We start from the raw sequence: 13,427 nt of genomic DNA, 5'->3' as shown, positions 1-13,427 counted from the left end.
TCCAAGCAACACTGCCCCCAATCACCAAATCACACAACGTGAGACCGGTGAAAATTACAATGGGCAGCCCTGTAGTCTCCACCCACAGCCCCAGGTCAAAAGACCATGACCGTGGGGGCCGGACGCTGCACTAGAACCACAGCGCCGGAACGACCCGGGGCCAGGACACCACGAAAACTCCCCGCCCCAGCCCAGCACATGAACGGGGAGAGTCCCTGACCCCAGAACAGGAGCGCAGCTGACCGGGGGACCGGAGCAGCCGCGCAGAGAGAAAAACCCACAGGAAACAATGCAGAAGTAAAAAACTGCAAATGAAATACTCCTGTGAAATTCACACAGTAAATAACGCAAAAGCATAAAACTGCAAATGAAACACTCACGGTACCGTCCTGAAGAAAGCCAGAAACAGGAACCGGGAGCACCAGCGTTCCGACAGCCGTCGGAGCAGAAAAAAAACAGGCATGGTGGTAGGTGGGAGGGGCTTATGTAACTTTTGAATACTGGCGTTGTGATTGGCTGGGTGGAGGCAGGACTGCCTCACGTTGTTAGGACTGGGACGGGGAGGACCCATGAGGGGGTAATGTGGTGAGCGGGTCAATAATGGCAAGATGTCCGTCTAATTGATCCCAGAGTATTCTGCAATGAGATGAGCCGGTATTATTAACTAAAGCATAGGGGCCCTAAAGCGGGAGGATTGTCCAAAATAGCTAGTTAATATCGTACCGAGGATAAATCCGCTAGACACGAAAGATACGTGTTGTCGGTAAAGCTGCTGTGTCCGTTTGCCGTGGTTCAATGATGTCGAACCGGCGTGCACATGGAATTTAGGTAATGAGGAAACCGGGGAAGCGTGCGCAGGCAATTAGAGGATTGTCGCGATAAGGATGATCCGGTAATCGGTGTAGTGAAGGGGAAAGCAGACAGCTGCTGTGGTAATGGAAAGAGAGGAGGACATAGTAAATAGTAAAGGTGGCTGGCATTTCAGGTTTTAAGGACAGACTGGGAATGCAAGTTGGATCATAAAAATGTGATGGCAGGGGCATAGCTATTATTCAAGAAACAATATTTGGAACGACCAATTCGAACTGCAATGTGCAACAATTGTGGCGTGCTCCAAAAGGAGGTTCAGGTATTGATAAAATGAAGTTCATATACATAAATAACACACGTTCAGTCAGTGTTATGGTATACATATTTGGTGATATACTCATTGTTAATACATGAGGACACAGTTTAAAACATAGTAATGAACTTGAACTTATTCATAATCACAGTCCCAAGATTATTGCTGTAGGTCATAGTGGTCATACCTTTGCGTCATATATAAAAAAAACAAAAAACAAACACAGTAAAAATCGGTTTTGAGGTGGGTTCTATCAGTTTAGTGTTGCGACAAAACCACGCCACTCCTCCGCGGAGTTCAGGCCTTGGTTTATAGAATCGATTCTATCCATCCAATGGCACTGTCTACTTTGCAAAATATGTGTAATATCACCACCTCTTTCAGGCATTTTAGCAATGTCAATCACCTGCCACCTGATATCATCTGCTGTATGTTGTTTCTCATTGAAATGTGATACAAGTGGGGCATTGGCAACTGATCTTCTTATCCGACTACGATGTTGTCCAATGCAGGCTTTCACTGGTTGCTGAGTTTGCCCGATATATGGTAGTCCACAGGGACACCTGATGCAATATACCACATTGCGTGTATTACAATTTGAGAAAAATTCCAGGGTATATGTGTGCAGTTACCGTGTTGGAAAGAGTTAGTGTTGTCAGTGTAAGGACAAGTCACACAATTGCCACATTTTTGATGGCCTTTCACCTCTGGTAGCCCCCAGGTTGACTCAAGGGAATTCGTCTTTCTTTTGTTGGTTTCAGTGGAAGATCTAATGAGATGGTCTTATATAGTTCTACCCCGCTTGTAGGCGAACCTAGGAACCTAAATTTCAGGGTCAATGCTTTGATTAAGTTCCAATTTTTGGTAACCAAATGACGAACTTTATTGGTATGTACTTCAAAAGTGGTAACACAGACCATTCTGTCAGATGGTGCTTTTTGTCTAGTGGTGAGAAGCTCTTCCCTTGGGCAGTACCAAGCACGCTTCATGGATTTTTTGATATTTCTACTAGGATACCCTCTAGCTACCAGATCCGCTTTAAGTACTTCCGCCTCACGCATATAGTCCTCTTTCCGTGAACAATTCCTGCGAAACCTTAAGAACTGTCCCAATGGTAACCCTTTCCTAAGTGCCTGAGGGTGAAGGCCTTTTATATGCTAATAGCGTGTTCCTCTCAGTGGGTTTCCTGTGAGTGATGTATAGAGTTTTTCTTCTGAATGTTGGATATTGAGGTCTAAGAAGGTTTTTGTTGATTTGTGTAATGTGGCAGTGAAGGTAAGGTATGTCTGGATGCTGTTGAGATACATTACGAAGTCCTAGAATTCCATCTCATTTCTACTCCAGATGAGAAAGATATCATGTAAATATCTGGGCCAGCATTTAATGTTAGCGTGGTGAGGGTTTGTTTTGTTAGTGGCATATGTACGCTCTATGTGATCCATATAGATGTTTGCTAGATTATGTGCAACACAAGAGGGTCAAGGCAAGTCACTGAATAAGAAGAAAGGAAATAAGAATGACAAAATCAACTAATAATAAGAAATGGGTGGGCTCTGCGCCGAATGTAAGCTGACAGTAGGTCTTTCTCAGAGAGCTTGTGCTCTGGAAGGCGTGACCTCCGAATTAGTGCCGGTACTCAACCCTGCAAGCACCGGCACACTTTTAGTGCTGGACACCACCAAGCACCATAAGTTGGAAGTGCGTTTTAGATATAAAGAATAGAAGATACTCTGCATTTTACTACTGTGTTGTGATATAACTGTTGCCTGAGGTCTTGATAAATGTTTTGTATCCATCTGTGCTGCTTCCTCTACAGATTGAAAGCATATGAATCTGCACATGCTTTGTTACTTAATGCTGTTGCCCTACAGCCCGTGCCAAAAAGTCTTGAAAGTCTTAGAATCTCGTGTTTGACAAAAATTGGCAGGCACCATATCTGGCACACCAAGCATCTTTTAGCCTTGTGGTTGGGAAAAGTGTTGGCTTGTGCATCTGCAGGAACGGATGAGTGGCTCTGCGTTCACTAATGGAACCCAGGCATGTGACTAAAAATTGGACTTTGAAAAAATTATTATTTGCTAATCCGAATATCATGCGTTTCACACCTTGACATGAATCACTTGTGAAATCGAAGTCACATGCTACATTCTTCTCTCTGTTTCAGAATCTTTGCCACAGGCTTTTGGAATGTCACTGTCCCAGGTAATAGCCAATGACAGAGCCCAGAAGCTAAAGCAGGATACTCAGAAGGAGGAGCAAAAAGAAGTGACGGACTTTGTGGCCTCCATTTTACCATTTGGAACGAGGCGGTCGACCAAGGAACTCTCAAGCAGTAACTCATCTCTTAGCTCAACCTCGGAAACCCCCAATGAATCCACCTCGCCTAACACACCAGAGCCAGCTCCACGTGCAAGGAGGCGGGTGAGTGGCCAGCAGTATTCAAAGCGATGTGTGCAAAGAAGGTGCTCTTAAAACGTGGGCCAGAGGTAAAATATGCTGTTGTCTGCTCTCTTTAGTTTCAGTATGTTCTTTTTTCCATTTTATGAGCCTGGAGGTAAGTTTCGAAGATTGTGACTTGTTATCCCTGCTGAGATCGGAGAATGCATACTGTTGTGAGCACAGCTTTAATGACATTGACTGAATACACCTTTGCCACCTATTGCACCTGGATATGCTGGTGTGATGAGTATCTGTGTTTCTGGTATTCACAGCCTTTGAATTCTATTTGGCTTTAGATGCTTTACGTATGAGGAAATGCACACACAACTTGTTCCAGAATGTCCCTTGGGGTTTTTAATATAGTGGCCTGTACTGAAACCAGGTCTACTAATGCCAAGCCTAAGTACTCACTTAAAGACACTGAATCTGTTCCCTGAATATCCTTAGGAGCCGAAGTTCACTAATTACCCTCATTGTTGCCTAAGTTATAATGGATACATTTTAATCAGGGTTTTGTTTTAATTAAAAAAGCAAATTCCAGTCTCACCTGTCCTAACTGGTATATTCATACACCGTGAATGCAGTATTTTTGCTGCCAAGTAGCTTTACAAATGCCTCCTGCAATAGGTCATTGTATCCATGACTGCTCTGCCACAGCTTCAACAGTAAGGGACATGATCATTGTGACCCCAACCGGGTCCATCTGCATGTTGTGTGTAAACAAAACTGAACAGCCTAATCATTTGTATCCTATTTTTCTCTGTCCACCCCTTCCATGGTACTGCACCTGAAAGCAATTGAGCTATACTGTTGGTTTGATGCAAGACAAACATGAGTAGCAACCTGAGTGGTAGTATTACTTGGTGGACACTAAATGAGAGAGTGCAATCTCAGACAAAACAATCGTGTGACTAGTGACCAACCACATGCTTAGCAATCTATAAAGAGCATTAGTTCTTTCATTGTAACATGACAACTTTGCTCCCTCCAGAATAAGGAGTATATCTCCAGAGTTGTGTGAAAACAATAGATAGCTATTTCATTCAGTCAATCGTGCATGCTTAGTTTCACCAGAGTGCAGAGAAATAGAGAGACGGGTGTTTTCAATAAAAGGTGTTATTTATTGAGCAGTCTCCGTTCTCATGCAAGAGAAGTGAATTGCCACAATTGCAATACTTGTCATAAAGTAAAGTAAGTACAGTAAAAGGAGTATTATGAAATAATACTGTAAAAGCATTTATATGGTTTCTGAGCAATATGATACTTAAAACGGATAAAATATATACAATTACATACAATGATAAAAGTTGACTAAATGTACTCCACTGGTGCTTCTAAAATACGCCTACCCCGGTGTACCTAACCTAAGCCTAGTACGTGGGAAGGAGTAAGTGAGCTGCAGTTTAAGTTAAGTTAGTTTTGCCAAGAATCTGAATCAAGAATTCTCTACGGGTCTAATCCGCTCCGTACCTTGGTTTTGGAATGAGGGAGGTCTTGTATCTCTTTCTCAGGACTCGATCTTCCAGCAACCCGCAAGGGTGACTGGAAACACTGGAACTGGATTTCTCGGCAGGAGAAAAGACAGCGTCTTTCTCAGTGCGTCAAATAGGAGGGTCGGCTTCCTTCAGCACTTGCATCAGCTCGGCTTTGGGTAAGTAGATAGCCGCTCTGCTCCAAACCAATGTGTCTTGCTTAAGGCAAATGCTGGTATATTTATACCTGGAAGGTGCAGAGTTTGACGTAAGGTTGGACATAAGACATCACTAAGAACTGTCACTAAGAACTGGCAGTTATTTCAGGACTCGCAGGAGTTCTAGGACAAATCAAAACAAAAGCAGGGGGAATTCCGGGGCTGCTGGAGGTTTGGTTTGTTTAAAGAACGTGTTGTACTTTCTAGGAGTCTAAGGGAAGTAACCTTGCCGTATTTAAACTGCTTTGGCTATTACTAAATATGGATATGATTCTTATGCCTTTAAAAGGATATGATTTGTTATAACCACATAAGGGCAGCATAAATCAGGAATATTTAATTAGGGTCCTAGATACGTTCACCTATATGGTGGCCAAAGGTATTATCGCTCAACTTTGGGGTGCCAGTCAGCCGCCCAGGCTTAAATGGTCGGAAGATCTTGATTGGTGCATGTTCCGGGAGAGGTCGGTGTATGTGGCCAGGGGCTGCCCGCAGAAGTGGAGTAAGGTTTGGGATGCATGGAATTGTCACCGGGGAGGAAAATGTGAGTTGCCAGTGACGAGATTAGGCTCAGAAGCACAGGAATCCCCTTGACCCATTTGTTGATGATGGTTATTTGATCCTGAACTGTGTTGCTATACTCCATGCTTTGAAATTGAATGCACTCACCTGAGTTAATTTTCTTTTTGTAATGTCTTTTTGTTTAATAAAAAGAAATGTAAAAAAAAAACCCTTACAAATTCACTGAAAAAAACACAGGGTTCAGGAACGTTATAGTTAGATGGTCATTTCTCTCATACAAAACCATAGAAATTCCCCTGTTATAGGTAGTTCAGCTAATGCACTGCTGAGGACGTCAAATATCACATCATTCATGACATGGTCAGTGATCTCACTGATGACATCATCCAGTGCTGTAATCACTGATGACATCATCCAGTGACTGCGTTTTTCTTTAAAGTTTAAATATGTATTATATATATGCCAATTCATATTTTAAAATTAGTGGGTGTATAAGTGTCTGAATGGAGGATTTAGTAGGAGCGTGACTGACTGTTTAAGTGAGTGATTACATGTGTCTTACTGAATTCATGGGTTAGTGACTAAACTGTGTGAATGTCTGTATTAGTCTGTTGTTGTATAAGCTGCTGCATGGGTTGGTCAGTAGCTACATGAGTGTCTATATGGGTTATCAATTGGTTGCTGAGTATTTGTATGGGTGTCTGAGTGTGTGGGTGGGTGGGAGGTGTGCGACTCTGTGCATAGATGTCTGAGTGGTTGATTCACTCTGAATGGGTTCAAGAATGCATGTGGAAACCGCTGTATGAGTGTGTAATTGTTGTGTTTGGGTGTGTTAGTGAGTGAATGGATGTCTCAATGTAACATGTCCAAGTAACTACATATGTAAAAGGCAGTGAAAGTTGAAGTATATAAATGACTAGACTTGAGTCAGTGATTGTGAGAGTGGGTGTATAGACCATTATGTACTTGTATCAGTGATTGTATAAGAGAGTAAGTATGCATTTGTTTGTTTGCATAAGTGGTGTGGTGTGTGTATAACTGTATAGGTCAATACATTAAAGTGTGATTGATTCTTTGCATGATTGACTAGGTGTGTGAGTAACTGGATGAGGGGTGGTGTGTTAGTGTCTGTATAGGTGTATGAGTGCTTGTGATAGTGTTGTATTCATGAGTGACTGCATGTATGAGTGATTGTATGGATGAATGAGTGGATGTGTGTGTAGACCTAGGAATCAGTGAGTGCGTATGTAGTAACTGGTATTGGTGTGTCGATGGTTTAAAAAATGGTAGTCTGTATTTAAAAAAAAAATCTTTATTCGGATATGATATATCTATAAAAGCACAGGTAAAATCAAACAATAAAACTATAGACGTACATGATCTATAAGAGGCAGTGCAATATCTTAAGAGACAGTTTCTAATATGGGCCATGAGTTATTTGGGGTATCTACCATAAAAAATACCAATAATTATAACGAATAAGCAAGAATACAAATGTTAAAAAGCAGTTAACATGATGTGTTTAATATACAATTCAGTTGGCCGTCATAGAGTACACATAGATCTGTGTGTGCATATTGCTGCTTTCAAAAATGAGTCGACACAGAACATTTTTTCCAGTCTAAGGATTTCTTTGAAGGCGACTTTGTAATCAGTAATCACATGTTTCTTAAAAAGTGGCTCCAAGAATACTTTTGTGAATTTAGAATAACTACAAAAGAATAAAAAGTGTTCGTTTACTTCGTTCGTAATACAGGCAGGGTAGCTCATCAAGGTTAGCATTGTATCCTAAAGGGAAACATAATGGGAATTTCAGAGTGCCTGCCCTTAGGCGGAAGAACAGTCCACTCTCCCAACGACCAATGGGTTTTAAAAGGTATCGGGCTGGCAAATAGGAGGTGTCCTCAATAGACATGTAACTGACAAATGAGATTTTCTGAGCCTCTTTCCCATGTCTGGCAAGGCTGTAGTGTTCGTAGAAAGCTGCTTGTAACGCTTTTTTGTTTATAGCCTCAGAATAAGATGGATTTAGGAAAATGTGCAGAAGTTTCACACTTTTTAAGCTCTCTTACGGCTGCAAGCCAAGGTATATTCCCACCCTTCATGCATTTAAGACAGTCCATTATTATGTCTCTAGTGAGAGTTGGTGCCAAATTTTTCCAAATTGTGAGCCAGAATAGGGCCGGGCGTGACCTAATGTAATCTTCAACATAGGGCAATTTCAATTGTTTGTGAGAAACAACCACAGAGGAAGAAATTGGGGTTCCTAAGAGTTTCCTACAAAATCGGTTTTCTTTGCCCTGGATACTATTACATTTTGTAAAGCCCCAAACTTCAGCACCATATTTTGCGGTAGGAAGGCACTGTAATTAAAAAAAAAATCTTGATATCTAAAACCACTTCTGTCCTTTTAGGCTGTGGTAAACCAAAGATTGTATTAAAACTTCTAGAGAACTTACTTCTACTATGTGCTGCCACATGATCAGTCCAGGAGCCATTTGCTGCATATTCCAGCCCAAGGTAAGGGAAAGTGTAAGTGCTATGTAAACATTCAGAATTCACAATAATTGTATTAATAAGTTGTTTTTTCGGGCCACAGGACATTAAAAACTATTTTTTTAAATTAGTCATTAAATCTAAAACAGCCATAAAATCTACAAAACCTTGTAATAAAGTGCGTAGTGCATTGGGTGTGTGGGCCATTAAATCTGATCATCTGCATACAGAAGGGTGGGGAGTATGGTCCAATTTATTCTGGGGACATTATTAGTAAGTAATGATAGTGAGATGTGTAGGTCATTAATGTAAAGAATAAAAAGAAGGGGTGTGAGAACGCACCCCTGTCTAACACCTCTGTCAATTTTGATGTCTCTTGATACCTCCCGTCCTTACTGATCCTCACCCGGGCATGCAAATAGGCTAGGAAATTAACTAAAACCTCATGCAGGCCATATCTTAAAAGAATAGACCATAAATATGACCTGTTGACATAGTCGAAGGCTGAAGTTAGGCCCATAAAAGCAAGATAAATGGGAGATTTTTGAGCTACAGTGTACTTGCCAAGGATCAAATTAAGGTCCATACCCTGTTCAACTGTGCCCACTTTGCTTCTGAACCCAAATTGGCAAGACGGTAAAACTTGATCATCCTCAGCCCTTGACCTTATCTTGTTGTAAAGAATCCTCCATAAAATTTTCATTGTGTTATCAATCAGGGAGTTTGGTCTACAGCAGCTGGAGTTAGATCGGTCGCCCTTTTCAAAAATAGGTACAATGATACTAGTGGACCATGTACTCTGGATTATGGCACTGATTAAATTATTAAAAATATTTCAAAGGAGAGGCGCCCAAAAGTCTGGTTTATTTTTAAATGAGATCAATGGGCTACCAATCGGGACCAGGAGCTTTATTGCCCAAGCTCTGTTGAATAGCTTCCTCCACTTCTAACAGGGTTCTTTAAATCCTGGTAGGGGTATGATGTTCATAAGAAGTGACATTTTCAGTAGGGGCTGAAATAGATTTTTGAAAAATGTGCCTCCCAGGAGTCGCTAGTTATATTTCAACTTATGGGGGTCAATGGATGTCCAAATGACCTGATATTTTTTACTGCAGCCCAGAAGCCATTCCCATTTTGTAGAGCAGCAGCACATGCGAGGTTATCCCAGCTCTCTTTTAAAATTCCGTCCTTTCTGAGACTAATAACTGACTTATAATGGCGCCTCAGAGACTTGATAAGTACCAAATCTCTGTGGGTCATTAAAAGTGCCTTGCGAAGCTTTCTATTCGCCAAGGAACAATCTCTGTTGAACCATCTAGGTCCGTATTGAACTTCCATTATGGGCCTAGATAGCAGGTGTCTGATACCCTCACACAGTTGAGCAAAGGCACCAATTACCTCAGCATTAAAATCTTTTAGTGACAGACAGATATCGATAAGTGACTAATATTCACTTACCATTTTACAAAACAAATTGTTATCAATACCCCGCCAAACTAATCATAGATTATCAGTAGAGGGTAATAGATTTCTAGCACCACACTCCTTAGTGTAAATTGTCTTGGGGGCGATTCTCAGTGTTATGAACAGCCTGTATGACCTCAGCTTTTATCAAACAATCTTCCAAAGTAGAGGAGATAAAAACATAATTGTGGATGCGCTGCCCCTGCCTCTATATGTTAGTTCAATGCAATTATCCTCATCGAGTGCTGCAGCGATTTCCATAGCATTAACTAGGTTGTGGTTACATACATGGTCCAACAATCCTGTCCCCCTGCTGCATTGGGGCGCATAAGTGATTGGATTCATCATTGGTTTAGTACCCCCAGAAATCCTGGCATTAAAATAGACCCCCCCCCCCCCCCCCCAGCAAATACCAACTGCATTAGCAAAAGCCTTGAAGTTTTCTAGAGTTGAGACCAGATTTTGATAGCAGCCAATATATTTTTTAAAATGCTTTTGCACTGTTTTTAATAAGGATTTCAAGGGATATCCTAATAAAAATTGTTTTCTCCCTTCTAAATCCTTTTTTAGCTTCACTTTCACGCACTGCACTTAAATTCTTTCACCCACTATTTGTGATCATGACTAACTTAGAGCTTGTCTCTTTTTGTTGTGCTTCCTTTGTGACCTGATTGAGATGCAATCTACCACAAACTCCCTCTATGATCAAGAGGCATAGTGGATGGTAGGAAGGATACCCAAATGATGATACTGATCACTTTGGTTGTTGATTGTTATCTGATCTCTCGGAGGGTCCTTTTGCACTGTTCACTGGCTCATTGTAGTACTCTTTTTTGTTATATGGTATTTTTGGTTCTCTTCCCACTTAGCAGACCACTGGGTTTCATTGCTGTTTTAGATAGTACTTACAGGGGAACTATTCCATGATAGGTCTTTAAATATCCCTAGGACCCTCTATGATCTTTTTGTCTTTCACATACATACATGGTCCAACAATTCTGTCCCCCTGCCACCGCCAGAAGGTAATAATATACATACACTATTAGTATACATCATAAATTAATATTTTGATATTAAAAATGTTATTTTTATTCTGTCGCTACTCCATATGCGTGGATCTTTTGAGCACTCACACTGTGAAGGACAAGAGTACACTCTTTTCTTTCACTAGTTTGTTTTTGTCTGGTTTGGTTATATAAACAGACAGTGTATTTAACAAGATGTTAACGAATTCAATATTGAGTAAGAAAAGTACTTAGTTGCTCCTATTCCTATAATACAAAAAATAACATTTGTAACTCAGCACAAACTGTAGTGCTATATATTTGTTTACATGTTTGTTACACATAAATCACTGAATCTGTGAACTGCTGATTTTGAGGTTCCGTGAATTCTGAGCCTGGGTCATAAAGGTCGTGGTTCTGTTACGATTTTGGTAACAGCAAACCGTAAACAGTGAGCTCAGCAAGCATGAGTGTTTTCGTCATGTTATACCGATGGATTCACTGTGTATTTGAAGATTTCGTTCTGAACCCTCGGATTCCATTTTGTGCATGGCAGCCATTCTGTGGTTGCCCTCACATAGGCCAATGACTGTTGCTGAACAAGTCTTAAGGACACGTACACCTTAGCTTGAGTTTGTGCTGACTCCTGTTTGACCTGAGTGAACTGACCCTGTTGCCTGAAGCTGACCTTGCCAAACCAGTTCTTGCCCTTTAGCTGATCAAGATTAAGGATCAGAGCACAGGACATCGTAAAGTTTTACTACACACAAACATGCCTTATCCTACTTCTATCTGTTTTTGTTTCTTCCTTTATGGTCAATTTATGATGTGGTTTGTGGTCCTTTTATTATGGGTTTGTCCGGCTTGTCTAAAGAAGAATGTTCATCATGGGTTTTGTTTGATGATTAATTATGGCCTGGACAAACTGAAAAATGGGTTTGTCATCATGCAATGCTTTTTGCCGTGGAAACATGTGAGTGGTCAAACTGTAAATAAGGAATGTTTGCCTGAAGCACAATTTTTTGTATAAAAAGGGATGGCTTGCTTTGTAAAGTTGAGCAGTCTCCTGAGAACATACACCGTGTTGTACTTCTAGGACCTCTGTTACTGGCTGCAGCCTATAAATTTGATCTTTGACGCCATGAAGAAGTATCCTGTGTCTCTGTATTCTAAGACAGGTGAACCCGAAGACTTTGGGCGTGCCCCTGGCTTTAAATCCTGGTTCTTCAGTTGGCGCTTCCAACGTGGGGCGACTTCAGCGGTACGGGTCCAAGCCCGAGGATCGTGAGGAGCTTCGAGAGTGAACTCTGGAGGAGGGCCCCCACTTCAGCGACCCCTGCATGTCGAAAACGTGGACCGAAGGTCTTTTCCACAAGGTTTCCGGCTTTCCAGACGTCTACGAAAGGACTGCTGCCCTGACTGTCGCCCTGTCTTGGACCCCTCTTTGTGAAGCTTTGTAAGGCGAGACGATAGACTGGTCTTCTGGTGACGTGAAAGACAATTCAGTTAAGTATAAGTGGGTCGCTCCCAGTTCTTTGGTTCTTTGGTTCTTTGAGTTCTTAGTTTTTGGTTCTTTGGTCCTTAGTTTGATTGGTTCTTAGTTTTGCTTGGTCCTTAGTTTGGTTCTTAGTTTGTTTGGTCCTTTGTTTTATTTGAAGATTGCAATTTTCAAAAACCGAGGGTCTTGTATAGTTACGAGTGTATCAATAGAGATAGCCCCTTGAAGTTTGAAGCTCGATTAGTTAGCGAAGATGCCTAGTCGCAGCAAATTTGGTACTTGGTTTTGTTTTGGTTGCAACAGGGATTCCCGATTGGAGGACTCGTGTCCGATACCTCCGGTTGGAACTCCGACTTATGAGCTCTATTCTAAACACGGCGTGGGCCCCATTACGTTTAATGAAGTATGGGTCCACTACACTAGGAAAGATGGTGTCTTACGATGGCCCCAACATGGTAGCTTTGATACAGAGATTTTAGATAATCTGGAAGCGAAGTTATTTAAGAAGAAAGCCCGGCCGGCAATGTTTGACTCTTTCCGCCTTTGGCGTAAAGAAGCCATACAACGAGAAATTAAACAAGCTAAAAGAGATAAACGAGAAAAGGATGTATCAATAATGCAAGCTGCTAGGCAGTTTAAAGAAAACGAAGAAGATAAAGCAATTGAGGTGTCAGATAGGCAACATAATATGGCTATTGATAAATGTTATCCAGCTTTGCCATCTTTTCTTGAGAATGCAACGAAGGACCCTGAGAAGGATCCTTTGATGTCACATTTGTTGAGATTACCACCCCCTTATGCACAGAGTGCTACGGCACCACCGCAACCTTCAGTTGCACAACCTCTTGTTGCTGTTCAGCCACCGGCTCCTCTTCAGCCGGTTATTCCTCCTACTGCGCAGCCTCCTCTGGGGCTGCCGACTTTGCTATCAGTTTTGCCTGGACTTTCTTTGCCTCACTCTCCTTTACCCTTCACTTCTGCTACTTTGCCTCAAAATACTTTGTCTCCTGTCCTTATGACAACTTCTTCTGCTCGACAGCGAATGACTGAAACTGTTACTGGTCTTTTGCCTCCTTTCTTTGGGTCATTGAGTATGACCCCTGTCTCTGCACGTAAACAACTGCGTAGTCAGTTACTTAGTCCCGAAGAGCGGGCGGTGTTGGATCTCTTGGCTCGCAGATGGGTTTCGAA

At 41.7% G+C, this 13,427-nt stretch overlaps 1 protein-coding gene across 2 annotated transcripts in view; it reads left to right on the top strand.

Moving 5' to 3' along the window:
- The window catches only part of ARHGAP6 (Rho GTPase activating protein 6), a 1,594,767-nt gene that overhangs the window by 1,055,175 nt on the left and 526,165 nt on the right, over positions 1-13,427 (top strand). For both annotated transcript variants that reach the window (XM_086934307.1, XM_086934308.1), the window contains exon 4: positions 3,288-3,544. In XM_086934307.1, coding sequence (XP_086790433.1) covers positions 3,288-3,544 — 257 coding nt within the window. The remainder of the gene's footprint in view (positions 1-3,287; positions 3,545-13,427) is intronic.

Source organism: Lissotriton vulgaris, chromosome 8 (genome assembly GCF_964263255.1).
Source record: "Lissotriton vulgaris chromosome 8, aLisVul1.2, whole genome shotgun sequence".
Classification (NCBI taxonomy): Eukaryota; Metazoa; Chordata; class Amphibia; order Caudata; family Salamandridae; genus Lissotriton; species Lissotriton vulgaris.
The sequence above is the reverse complement of the archived record's forward strand: the minus strand, read 5'-3'. Positions and strand labels throughout refer to the sequence as shown.